Source organism: Ursus maritimus, unplaced genomic scaffold (assembly GCF_017311325.1).
Source record: "Ursus maritimus isolate PB19 unplaced genomic scaffold, ASM1731132v1 scaffold_8, whole genome shotgun sequence".
Classification (NCBI taxonomy): domain Eukaryota; kingdom Metazoa; phylum Chordata; class Mammalia; order Carnivora; family Ursidae; genus Ursus; species Ursus maritimus.
The window spans coordinates 48,518,374-48,531,652 of NW_024426996.1; the positions used below are offsets into that span (position 1 = coordinate 48,518,374).

The 13,279-nt window shown below is 46.0% G+C and overlaps 1 protein-coding gene across 1 annotated transcript in view; it reads left to right on the forward strand.

The window, feature by feature from the left end:
• BEND4 (BEN domain containing 4) overlaps positions 1-12,366 on the forward strand; it is a 28,963-nt gene extending 16,597 nt beyond the window's left edge. Inside the window, exons 3-5 of the mRNA XM_040624842.1 lie at positions 2,575-2,666; positions 8,504-8,744; positions 12,149-12,366. Coding sequence (XP_040480776.1) covers positions 2,575-2,666; positions 8,504-8,744; positions 12,149-12,366 — 551 coding nt within the window. The remainder of the gene's footprint in view (positions 1-2,574; positions 2,667-8,503; positions 8,745-12,148) is intronic.
• The last annotated feature ends 913 nt before the right edge of the window (positions 12,367-13,279 follow it).

Here is a 13,279-nt window from a genome sequence, read left to right on the forward strand (position 1 = left end):
ATCGCATGCTCAGGGGCGCCTGGGTGGCTCAGTCGTTAAGGGTCTGCCTTCGGCTCAGGGCGTGATCCCGGCGTTATGGGATCGAGCCCCACATCAGGCTCCTCTGCTGGGAGCCTGCTTCTTCCTCATCCACTCCCCCTGCCTGTGTTCCCTCTCTCGCTGGCTGTCTGTCTCTCTGTCAAGTAAATAAATAAAACCTTAAAAAAAAAAAAAAAATCACACACTCAACCAGCTGAGCCACCCAGGCGCCCCTTCATAAACTTCTTCATGACTATAAAATATGGGTAAGGGATCAAAAGAAGTTTCACTCAAATCCTACAAAAGACGTTTCATTCAAATCCTAATCAGTCGATGAGTATCTGTAAATTTTACTGAAACTTCCCAACTAAATCCAGAATACCACCTTGCACGTGTCACTTGGCGAAGCAGCGGCGTGTGGACGGCTGCATTTGGTTCTAAGCACAAGCCACGAAGGACAAGGCACTGCTGTTGCAAGCTTCACACTCAGCCCTGGGTGCAGGAGACCTAGACACAGCAGATAAATGGGGTCCCACAGGCCACAGAGCGAGTGAAAACGCAGAACTCAAGCAGCAGTTTCCTATCTCCATCAGCTTCTGCTTTTCCCCACAGTTGATGCCATTAACAGAAGATTCATTCTTGCTCTCTGTGGCTTCAGTAAAGTGGGTTAGACTTTTTTTTTCTAAATTTTTAAAATTTATATTCAATTAATTAACACATAATGTATTACTGGTTTCAGGGGTACAGGCCTGTGATTCATCGGTCTTATGGAACACCCAGTGCTCATGCAGTCCCCAATGCCCATCACCTAGTTGCCCCATCCCGCTACCCCTCTCCTCTCCAGCAACCCTCAGTTTGTTTCCTGAGATTGAGTCTCTTATGGTTTGTCTCCCTCTCTGATTTCGTCTTGTTTCATTTTTTTCCTCTCTTCCCCTGTGATACTCCACCTTGTTTCTCAATTTCCACATATTAGTGAGATCGCGCGATAATTGTCTTTCTCTGACTTATTTCACTTAGCATAATACTCTCTAGTTCCATCCACATCGTTGCAAATGGCAAGATTTCTTTTTTTGATGGCTACATAATATTCCTCTGTGTGTGTGTGTGTGTACACATGTACACACCACCTCTTCTTTATCCATTCCTCTGTCGATGGACATCTGGGCTCTTTCCATAGCTTGGCTACTGTGGACACTGCTGCTATAAACATTGGGGTACAGGTGCCCCTTCGGATCACTATATTTGTGTCTTTGGAGTAAATGTGGGTTAGACTTTTAATAGGCTGGTGAAATTAGAGGTATTTGACAGGTTTTATTGAACTTTGGTTTGACAAAAGGCCTGCTCCAAACTGATACATGTCTGCCTTCTTTTCGTTGACTTTGTGGTTGTTCAGCAAATGCTTCTCCAATTTGAAGACTGTATTCAAGGACTGTAAGACACAGGTCCAGAAGGATGGTTATTTAAGAAAATACTTTTTTTTTTTGGCAAAAAAACCTCCTAAGCTACTTTTACTTGTTATCATTCATATTCTTCAAAAGGAGGTTGATGTACGTTTTGATTTGTTACGTTACAATGTGATGTCACCTAAAAAATCCAAAGCTTTTAGCAGTGTGGATAAATATGGTTACTTTCTGTTTGCTATTTAAAAAAAAAAAAAAGTGGGAAAAACAAAGTGCAGAAGGCAGGCAGTGATACTTTAAATTTGGGGTTTAGGTTAAATATTTATTATTTTCTTTAATGTGACAAAAACAGTCTAAGAAAACCCACAGCTGAGACAGATAGTGGCAATAATTCCTATAAATTAGGTTATTAACTAAGCTACCAAGACCTTTAAAAGCAATTAGTTAATACTACTACTGAAAGGGCTCTAATATAAATCTTAAGATGTAGGAATTACTTATGCAGAGGTACAAAAAATGTCAAGGCTCCATGTTGGGTAAATATCTGTTCAGTTTTAATGTAATTATTCAATGAATCTATGAGATTAAGCCTCGGAAAATTAGTGCGACAGTTAACGAAAGACACAGTAACCAAATCTGCATTGGGCCGGGTTGGTAGGGGCTCCGGGCAGCTGTATGCACATGGGGAAGCAGGCTTACACTGCATGGCATTCCTGCCTCCTGCAGAACTAGGAATGAATCTGTTGTTTAAAACGAGCATTATCGATTTAAAGCTGGTGAAACATTATTTTGCGGTACCTTGATTTTTAAAAGCATCTTTGGGCGCTAATGTTACAACTTGAGTCAAAGAAAACACGATAATATCTCTTCATTGATCATTATCGTTGACCCAAATTCATCTTAGAGTGAGTATGACTTGAAAGTTTTCAGTGAATTGTGCTGAGCCCTAAAAATTCTCCCCAAACCATAGCATCTGTTCTGTATTTGCAAACTGAAATAACTACGGATGTCAAAAGAAAGAAGATGCTATTTCCTTTAGAAAATAAGTCTTTTTTTTTTTTAGAAGTTTACATCAAAACTCTTTTTAAACATTAGAGATTTTCATTTTCTTGTCACAGGGTAGCTCATCTGTAATCCTTGCGTTTCTTGCACGCAGTGCCCTGCCAGACCGTCTTGGATTACCTGAAGACAGTCCTGCAGCACCACAACCAGCTCCTGGTCCCTCAGCCCGCCGAGCAGCCCACCGAGGTAGGTTTCCAGCAGGAGGGTAGACGTGGTTCTGTTTGGAACTTCCCGAAGACGAAGCTTCCCGATAGTGTGGGCGGATACCCCAGAGCAGATTGGCTAGCAAGACACAGCCCTGACTCCCTGAGGCTTGTGGCTCTTCCTGCCTGTGCGTGGACACACCGGAGGAAGAGCGGCAGTATCCAGACCCAGCAGGACTCAGCGCTGCACGCAGAGAGGGGGAGATACAGAAACAGCGGTGCAGATAGCGGAGGCCAGGCTCGCGGCGTTCTTTTGGGAGAGGGGCTGAAATGGAGACACCGACCTGCCCTTCTCTGGCAGAGCCAGGGTTCCAGAAAGCCCCTTGCTCTCAGGCACCTCCCACACTGAGTGAGCTTCTCGAGTGTTAGGTGGACGTGTTCCAGACCCTGGGGCTCCAGAACGTTTCTTCCTCTGGACTAGAAGCAGCCACCGTCTCTTCCAAAGTGCAGGACAGATGGTCTGTTCTGCTGGGAAGGGTAGGTCCGTGGAAATATGGCACATTTTTACAAGATTCTCAAGGCTTAGTTTTGAATATGTGTTACTTTTTTCTTATGGATTTTGGAACCTAAATCCAGTAGAAGAAGCAATTGCTGGGGTTAGAAACGTCTTGGATCGATAACAGTAGATAAGTTCTTTTCACGTAGTTAAGTTTCCTTCACTCAGCAAGGTGAGCTGTTCATGCCGGTGGCGGTAGGCCCTGACCCTCTCTCTCCTATCTCGTCCTCACACATCCTTCGACACTCCCTGCGTCTAGTTAAAATCATCTCGAGGCTCCATGCTCGTGCGCACCGTGTCAGAGATCCAGCTGTGCCCCTGCCCTTGCCACCCTGACCCCAGGCCTCGCTGCTGAAGAAATACGAGAACACATTCCTTTCCACGTTTCAGCACGTAAGAGAGACCAGAGGGTGGAAAAGGTAGAGGCAGTCTTGTGCACATTGAAACTCTCACCTCTGGGTGTAGCGTGAGACCGTTTGGTGGGCACTCGCTTCCCCTGAAGCTTGGAGAAGCTACTTCAGAGAGCTCTGCTCCTTCCCTCCAGGCCCTATCCCTGGCCCCACCATGCTCCCTCCTGAGTTCAGCAAAAAAGTAAGTGATACCAAGTTGAACTCAATCCAGTGAATTTGACTTCTACCTTCCTGCACACCTGGCGCCCTCACCCAGGAAGCAGTGCCCCTCCCCCTGGCCGGCACCACCCATTCACATCTGTTCTTTCACCTCCGCTGCCCCCGCTTCTAGAACTCCAAGCCATCAGTCATTCCTTGTCTTGTGCATGGAGGTGCTGGGTCCGACACACTCAGGTCTCCCCACCCGAAAACAGGCCTGCTTTGATGCTCCCTCTGTCCCTCCATCATCATTTTTCTTTCTCCTTCCATCTCCAGCACAGCCTCTGTCAGCACATCACTCTGCTCCGAGATGCGTCTGGCTCCGTGAAGGGGGACACAGGTCTCATCCCACGCACGTCCCCAGTGCCTGTTGTTGAAGGCACTTCCAGAACAGTGACCTCATTTTTCTTAGGGATTAAACACTTGAAAGACTGGTCTGTGTTTGTTACTCCAGTCTTAGTTTCTCCTTGCTTTCTCCGCCCCCCAACCCCCACGGCTGCACCTCCACTGCCTCCCAGAGTCCTCTGCCTGTGGCCCTGGTGACTTTCCCAACTGTGCAGTTCGGGGGCACTTCCTCCAGCCCTGGTCCTCCCCAGGACCTCACCCTCGTCCTCCATGCTCTCTCTTGGCCTCAGTGTCAGGACTGCCTCCTGGCTCCCTGTCCTTTTCTTCTGTTGTAAGGAGTTTTGCATCCGCTGTTGTCCAGAGTGTCAGCCTTCATCCCCTTCCCTCACCGACCACTGCCCTTCTCCGCCCAGTTATGTGCTTTCTCTGAACACCAGCTACATGCAGGTTAACAAGTCCCAAATCGAGATCTAGGCTACCAGTCCCAACTCCCAGCCACAGTGCCCAACTGCCTGACCAACAGTGGAATGCCCTTGTAACCTCGAACTCGGCACGGCCTCTGAATACCCATCCCTACCCCAGTTTTTTCTCCAGAGAAATTTCTGAGGCATCACGGACTCCTCCTCCTTCCTGGTTCCTGACATCTTGGTAGTCTCTCCTCTCTCTACCTCCTTCCTCACACTTTGTACCTGGACTGTTAAATGGATTCTTCTTTCTCCACACTGGAAGGTTAATTTTCTAAATTAAATATTCAAAAGGAATGTCACATGCTTAAAATCCTTTCATTGCTCCCTAGAATAGGGTCCACATTTCTGAACTTGACATTTCTATTGTACAAAAAAAAAGCACTTCCGAAAGCCCACTTCCTCCAAGAAGCTGTCCCTGGTTGCCACACCTTCTCTGTGCTCACAGAGCACATTGTTCCTAACAGTAATTTAGAAGTTACTTAAATAGTAATGCATACATAGGTCTTCCATTTATTTGTGAGTCTGTGAATACATTAAATGAATGCTGTTCATTTTGGTTTTTTCAAAGTGACTCATAGATTAGTTTAATAACTTGTTGGTGGCTAATTGAAGAGAATATGCATTCAGAATTCTATAAAAACATAAAAATAGGGGACATATCTACATTTCCTCTAGATGGGAATATTTAAACTTTTATTACCCATCATCATCATTATTATGCTATTTTTACTGTCATTTCAGGCACATGGGCATTTTCTCAGTAGTATTGATCACATTTTATTTCTATTAACTACGCTAAAATAATGTGGTAAATCTCATCCATAACACAGAGAGCATTTGAGTTGTTTGAGGCTGTAAATGACTTTCTTCTTTCTTTTCCTTTTTCTTGAAGAAAATTACCTCCAAATGGCATTTCTACACTTAGGAGAGCTTCGTTTTATGGAGAGCTATTGAGCTCTTCTGTATAAGTGGATTCTTTTTAAGGATTCGAGAAAGCTCCTTCCTTAGGCTGTGAGCTCCGTCATCTCAGGCACCTCTCATCTTGAAACAGACTCAACTCTGGTCTTAGGGGCAAGCTCTGAATTCAGGGACCAGGTTCCCAGCTCTGCTTTTGCCTTGTGAGACCTTGAAAAGGATTTAACATCCTTGGCCAAACTGCTGTGGGAAGCCTGGCTTGCCCGATGAGCTCAGATACCCAAGGGAAAGCTATTTCTAAAACTTGCACAACATTAAGGGAGCCTGAGTGGCTCAGTCAGTTAAGCATCTGCCTTCAACTCAGGTCATGATCCCGGGGTCCTGGGATCAGCCCCCAAGTCAGGCTCCCTGCTCATCGGGGAGCCTGCTTCTCCCTCTGCCCCTCCCCCTGCTTGTGCGCACTCTCTCTCTTGTTCTCTCTTGCTCTCTCCCTCTCTCAAATAAATAAAATTTAAAAAAATACATGCACAACATTAAATAAATAGAAGGTTTAACAACCAGCTGCTCAGTCTCCTTTTCTAAGGCTAACAGGTGTACTTACAAGAACCATAACTGAGAGCGTGGTCTTAAATTAAGGATTGGCGGAAGCTCTCTCCCCAGTACCCACTTTATAATGGCCCCTCGTCTTTGTTGCTCTTCTTGAAGTTCTCTAACTTTGCCAATTAATATTCATCAGAAGCTCTTCAAAGGTCCCGGGGCCGCAGCCATTTAAAAAAAAGAGAGAAGGGAAAGAAAAAAGAACTGTTCATTGTAGCCGCCATTATCGAGTGTGTGCTTGGTGCCCCCCACGCTGGTGTCTACGGCAGTGGTCGTTCGACAAATGCTTACTGCGCCTACTGTGTGTCGGACGCTGTTCTCACGCTAAGCAGAGCATCAAGTAAAGCCGATTGAAAACCCCAGCCCTCGTGGGCTTATCTCCAGGTGGGGAGAGGGGTGGTTTCCTCACCACAGAGCTGCAAGCTGGGACCGTTCTCCTTACCTGGGCAGACAGGGCCACAGTGTAGATGTGAGTCACCTGGCAGAGGCCCGCGCCCGGCCCAGCTCTGCGGCAGCACCTGTGAGGGGCCGGGGCTGCCGGGAGCGTGGGGTCACTGGCTCAGGAGATGGTGACAGTTATTAATTTTCTCGTACAGAAATACTCTTGACACAATTTGTGGTCTGAGGCAACCAGCCCTGGATGCCAGCTTCCCCAGGCCCCACCCGGCTGTCCTGAGGACCGAGGGCTCAACGAGTCAGAACCCCCCTAACCCCTTCCTTCCCTGTGCGTGGGAAGCACAAGAATTCTCCTCCTTGCCGTCTACCTCCTCCTCCCTGCCGTGACCAGCTGTTCTTTATCTTTGGGAAGGACATCTCCATCTCATCTGAGAGTCACCTTGACTCCTCAGTGCCCCACAGCCTGGCTCACTGAATTGGTTGCCTGACTCCCTGGATTCCACATCTTTCCTCTTTGCTTCTCCATCTGGTCCACCACAGACTCCTGTCACCCACCCCCTACATGTGCACACCCTGACTCTCCCTTCCTGCCGGGAAACAGCAGCCTGGGCTGAGGGGCCCTTTGGAACCTCTGGGCTCTTGCCCGTCTTTTGACCATCAATAGCACCAGGGCCAAGCGCTGGTTTATGCCCCCATATACTCACATCTTAAACCCATGATAATTTAGTTCTTCCCATTTTACAAACAGGGAAGCTTTGGTTCAGCCAGTTGAAGTCACTTGCTCAAGAAACACAAATCCCGGAACCAAGATTCAGTTCAAACTGTTCTAAATTCAAAGCACAAACCACGCACCTCAACTGCGTCCCTTAAGGAAACTGAGTCACATACTGCTAGTTGAAGGAAGTAGGAACACCGCGGTGATGCCTTCTCATGGGTGTGACTCCACGACCGCTCCAGAGCACAGGCTGGCTGCCTCTTTCCTGTTGGCTCCTGGGCCACTTGCCCTTTTCAGGGCTTCAACGACAGCACTTTTTGAAATAGAACCCTATCAGACCCAAACAGTGCCAAATTTATCACCTGTAGTAAATTTGCAGAGTTGTAAAACTGAATGAGTTTTCCTTCTTTATTTTGTACACCTTAATTACTGGGGAAGGAGTACATTAAAACCACGATCATGGGTTAATTAATTTGTCCTGGACTGTAGAATTTTATGGACGACTGGAACTAAAGTAATGGTTGTGTAGGTGGAATTGACTAAACCTGGCTTATAAATGTTACAGAAATTCCTGTAATTAGTCCCACTGCAGCTGTTGAGCCTGGGAATTTTATAGCAGACATAAATTAAGAAGATGAAAAGGAAGAAAAATTTTGAGTTGACATAATGGCATTTGCAGAAGCTATCATTTGAGGAAACCTGGTTTGCATTATTATTATTAATGGTGATTTTTGGGGGGTTTCACAATTCTCCCCTTTTCGAATTCACTTTTTAATGCCGTTTCCACGGTTAGGCAATGGCTATCAGGTGTTAGGTGAATTAAACACACGTAGTACCTTACAAAAATAGACCACCAGCATCATTTCTAAAAATACTCAACCGCCAACCAGAGGATGAAGAGACCTGTTTGATCACACTCTTCAAAGTCATTTTTGCATATTTTAATAGATTGAAAGGGAAAGTTACGGGCTATATTTAAATAGTGTTCCCTGTCATTGGATCTTGACACATTTTAACCTACCTGTTAAAATGCAAGTTATAAATAGCTCCTCTTTCAAAGGTGTTCATTATACCTCATTGGCTCTTGTTATAGAAAATGCAAATGTAATTTGAAAAGTGCCCGTTCTGAGTGCGCGCAATTACCCGTGCTCTTCAGTACCTGGGTCATTGTCCGCAGAGCCACTCGGTTACAAAGCATGTTTGCCTTTGACATGGAGATCGCCTTCGCGGCTGGCCGGCGGCTGGCTCAGTAGGTAACGAGAAAATACTTGGCTTTTCCAGGGAAGCAAGCAGCTGTTGAACAACTATCCTGTCTACATAACGAGCAAACAGTGGGACGAGGCTGTAAATTCTTCGAAGAAAGACGGGAGACGGCTCCTTCGATACCTCATCAGATTTGTTTTCACAACCGATGAGCTTAAGTACTCATGCGGCCTTGGGAAAAGGAAAAGGTCAGTGCAGTCAGGAGAGACAGGTCCTGAAAGACGCCCTCTGGATCCAGTTAAAGTAACATGCCTCCGAGGTACCGCATCCTTCCGCTCAGTGTCACCATCTGTGATCTCATTTCACCGCATTGGCTGTGGCTCCCCCGTGCAAGTGTTCAGCCTTTACTGTATTTTATAGGCTTCATGTGGCCCATCTACTTGGTATCGAGAAGTTCCTTAAAATTCTTCGTTTGCTTTAGTCTTGGCGTTCTCACTTAATGGCCCATAAGCATTGCATAGCACCTCATGTTTCACGCTTTAAATTCAGATTTTCTTTGCTGCCACAGAAGGCTACCTCCAGCAAAACTGGAGCATGGGGAAATGCACAGAGGAAGGGAAGATGCAGAATTTTTTAAAAATTAGGAAAATGAGATATCCCATTTCCATCTGCAGCCTGTGCCGCCCTCTCCCCGCCACCCCAGCTACTTTCTCCAGAGGACTTGCCCCCAACTGCTTAAATTTATTTAGAGTTAATTTTCCTTAAAATTGGGGTGCCTAAAGTATTTGTTGCCCAGTCAAACTTTATTCTGTTAGTTTTTTTAAAGTCTCTATATTAAAAACATTGCTTCAGTAGTAACCATTTCCTCAGGATTAAGAGCTGCTTACTTTGCAGCCGATCCACACTATGGTAGGGCCGGGCAGAGGATGAGAAGGAGGAGTCAAGAGGTGTATAGTTGATTCAGCAGGTGCAAGTAAACACAGACTTAGACAAGTAGAAGCATTCTAGTGCCAACAGGAACACTGTTCACACCTGAAAAATTGATACCCAAAAGCTCAAGTATTAACCTGTATAGTTCAATAGTAATTTTAGTGGTTGGAAAAACTTATTAGTAATTTACTCCAGACAGGGATCAAAATATTTCCTGGCAAGGAGGTCACAGTGAAGAGACGTTATTACTGATAAGGCCTTGGTGTACAGAAGGGACACTCCAGCTCCCCTCCTGGGATGCCCACAGTGTTCTACATTAGTGTGCCTGAGGCACATGGAGATTTTGTTACAGCGGGAATTCCTCGGGCCCACCCCAAGCTTCCGATTTAGCAGGTGTGGAGTGGGAATGGGAGAGGCATGCATTGCTGCTCGGCACAACCACCCCCAGGTGATTCTCGTGCAGGTGGCCCATGCCTGAGAAAACCACCTGGAATGAAAACACCTGTAACAACTAGGCACAGGTGCGCCAAGCACCCCCTGTTGGCCAGTCTGAAAATTCCACTTACTCAGAGTGGGTGATAGAAAATTCCAGGGCCTGTCTTAGCAAACTAGCCATAGTTTCCTTTATTCCTCAACATCATCAGAGCTGACAGAGTTACTCACCAGGAGTAACAGAGGCGTTTGTGAGCTTGGGGCTCTCCTGGGAACACTGTACTCCAAGAAGTTGCCCTGGGGCCTATAAGGGGGAGTCAGGACAAGGGGCCTCACATTGTATCCCTTCCCAGAAATTCTTATTCAACATTTTACATTCTAAGCAGCAAGTGAGTGAAACTGAGGCATTAGCATACATCCCAAAGCCCTCGTGCCTTGCCCTGAGAACGTTGCCTGACCCTCTGTGACACTGACACAGTCCAGGTTGGCTAAACAGAATCCATATCCTCCAGCTCATGCCTCACCTGGCGCTACACCCACAGGCTTCTACCCTGCCGTGGGGCGGAGAAGACAGAGGCAAACAACGGTGATTGTGTCAGGGGCAGCTGATCAGAACAGTTACATGCTTGTCCCAAAAGCTGAACTCCTTGGGCCTTCCTGTGACCCAGATGAGATTCCTTTCATAAAGGCTTAGACCTGGTGACTCCCGGGGTGGATGTCCGTGTTGGGTGAGCAAGATTAGAACAGCCAAGGAAACCTTGGACCACTGGACACTTTAGTGATGGAAAACAGGGTGCTCTGGAATGGAACCAAACCCCAGCTGACCGCTCCTGAAGGTGGTTTGACCCTAGAGGGAAGAGGGCCTGTGAAGATGCGTCCTGTCTGTGTAACAGAATGAGCTTTTAGTAGTCTTTACTGATATTCGAGAAAGTCCTGTCTCCACAGTGGACACCGAGGAGAGAGTGGAGGTTGACAGGTGTCACAGAGCAGCACACTCTCAGAGCCACAGGGTCACAACGCCCCATCCATTAGCCTTTATTTCCTTGTGTTGATACGAGTGGGGGATCTAGATGGAGACGGAAACTACAAAAGTTATTGGATATTTACTGGTTACAGTAGGGATGCGAGGGGCACAGAAGAGGACTAGGGAGTTAGCCTCCAGTGGTTCCCAGGCCTGCACCCTAGACTACGCCGTCTGATCTGGCAGTTTTGCAGGATGAGTTGCTGAATAAACACTGCTCTTTCCCTTGAGTAAGGCAGCCGGGGCTGGGACTCTCCCCTCAGGCACAGAACTGGAGGGGATGCCTGCTTCTCTGCTAAGCTAGAGCCTGTACTGAGATGGGCACAGTTCAGTTCCTGAGATTTGGGGGGTCCAAATACTTGCAAAGCATCAGCTACTCCTAAGGGCAAATAGGGCCAGGATTTCACACAGTCATTTCAGACAAATCCAGTCCTACAACCAGACCTGTTGTAGAGGGTGCAATGTTGGAGAAGAAACGGTGTGTAAATGACAGTCACCTTGGACTTTCAGTCAGCTGTGCAAAAATAACAGAGTTTGACTTAGAACTTTTTCCAAAATGCTCACTTCAGTTTACAAGTGTCCATATTAAAATAGCCAGGTAGGAGTTACGTATGTGCCCCGAGCCCCTGAGAAAACTGAAGAAAGGATGGTGTGAGCTCAACCCACAGGGAGGCCGAGTCTGTTTCATTGGAGTCTTAGTTACTTTTTATACATTCACCCTTGTAGGCATGCTGATTGCCTTCTGGTGAAATTAAATATTTAGAGGAAATCTCATTTAAGAAATATTTGTCAGTACATGTATGGCTACCCCAATTAGAGAAATACGTATGACCTGTAATACACGTTAAGAACGTGGAAACCTCTTCTGAACTAAAATTCAGGCAGTTTCTCAGCCGTTGAGATTTTGTTATCCCATTGCACTTAATCTGCAGATTAGTGGCTGGTTAAAGATTACCATGCTAATGATACTTGCTGTTTCCGGAAATAGAGAACATGCTAAAACCGTGAGCAGATACCGACGTAGGTTTGAAATGTAGTCCGTAACTTTTACTAAGCACGGTGTATAGTACATCTTCCAGATCAGATTGACCCTTCATTTCAGTAGCAGATGTTCCATAGGAGGATCACCTTCTCACTTGATGTGTTTTTACTTTTGCGCATGAGTAGAAGACTACATGTAATTAGTTGAGTCTAAGAAGTGACATCATCATAGCATTACATCGGATTGCCCATACAGCTTTTCTTATAGAGCTTCTGTAAATGTGTAAGCAGCCTGTCCATCATCTTCTGCAAAAACCAGCTGTTTTTCTCTCTCTTTATTGTTGTGTATATTCCCACAGAATTCATTAGGATGCACTGTACCTCCAACCCTGACTGGTGGATGCCCTCGGAGGAGCAAATAAACAAAGTGTTCAGCGACGCCGTGGGGCACGCCCGGCAGGGGCGGGCAGTGGGGACTTTCCTGCACAACGGCGGCTCGTTTTATGAAGGGATCGATCACCAGGCTTCCCAGGATGAGGTCTTCAATAAAAATTCCCAGGATGGGTCTGGGGATTAGTGGACAGAATTTTGACACTGTAGCAGCTGGTCCTCTCAAGAGTTCCAGTTGTCAGTGTCCTGTTACCATCACCTGAGAGTCCAAAGCACGTCTTTCTGCCAGACTTGACACATATCAAACCTTAAGTCTCTTGACCTACTGCCACAATTCCCAAATAGAAATCCATTTTAGGGTTGTTTGGGAAGTCTATGGAACCTACAACAGGCTTTCAGGATATTATAAAAAGGAAAAAAACCACAATTGAATTGATTCCTAGCTAGACAGTGAGGGTGAAAACAGTAGGTGAGCTGCCGGTCACCTGTCTGAAACGTCATGTAAGCTCTGCTTCCTGAGCTGAGCTGGTCCCTGCAGGTTAGAGTCCCTGCCCATAAGAGAAGGTAGACATGGAGTTATCTTAAGGGACAACAAACAAACATTCTCTTACTTTAATTGAAATAAGTTGTCTTTTTATTTTCCAAAGACTTGAATTCATACTTCTCAGCAAAGACATAGGATAAGTGACACTGAGCTCTCTCAACATTGACAAAGCCTATATGAAAAAGCCAGAAGAGAGGTCACTGCTAGACAATGACTTGTTGGAAATCAGGTGGGGTTTTTTCAGTTACTTTAGAATCCCCCCCAAAAAAATTGTACCATGTTGATCAGAACAGCACTACGTGATCTCTGGAGTTTATAAACCGTAAGTTTTCCTTATGTCAGTCAGGAAACCTCCAAAGATCCAAAACCCTTTTCAAATGCTTGATTTCGTAGGTTCATAGACCCACAGTTTCCACAGCCTTAACTCAGACTTTGTTGACACAACGCCAAAGTGATGGGTTGAGCAATGAGAATTTCAATCAATTAGTTGTTTGGTGCACTGGAGACCAAACAAGTGGTCTCACTGATGGTATTCACTGAATTGACCAGATGTTCT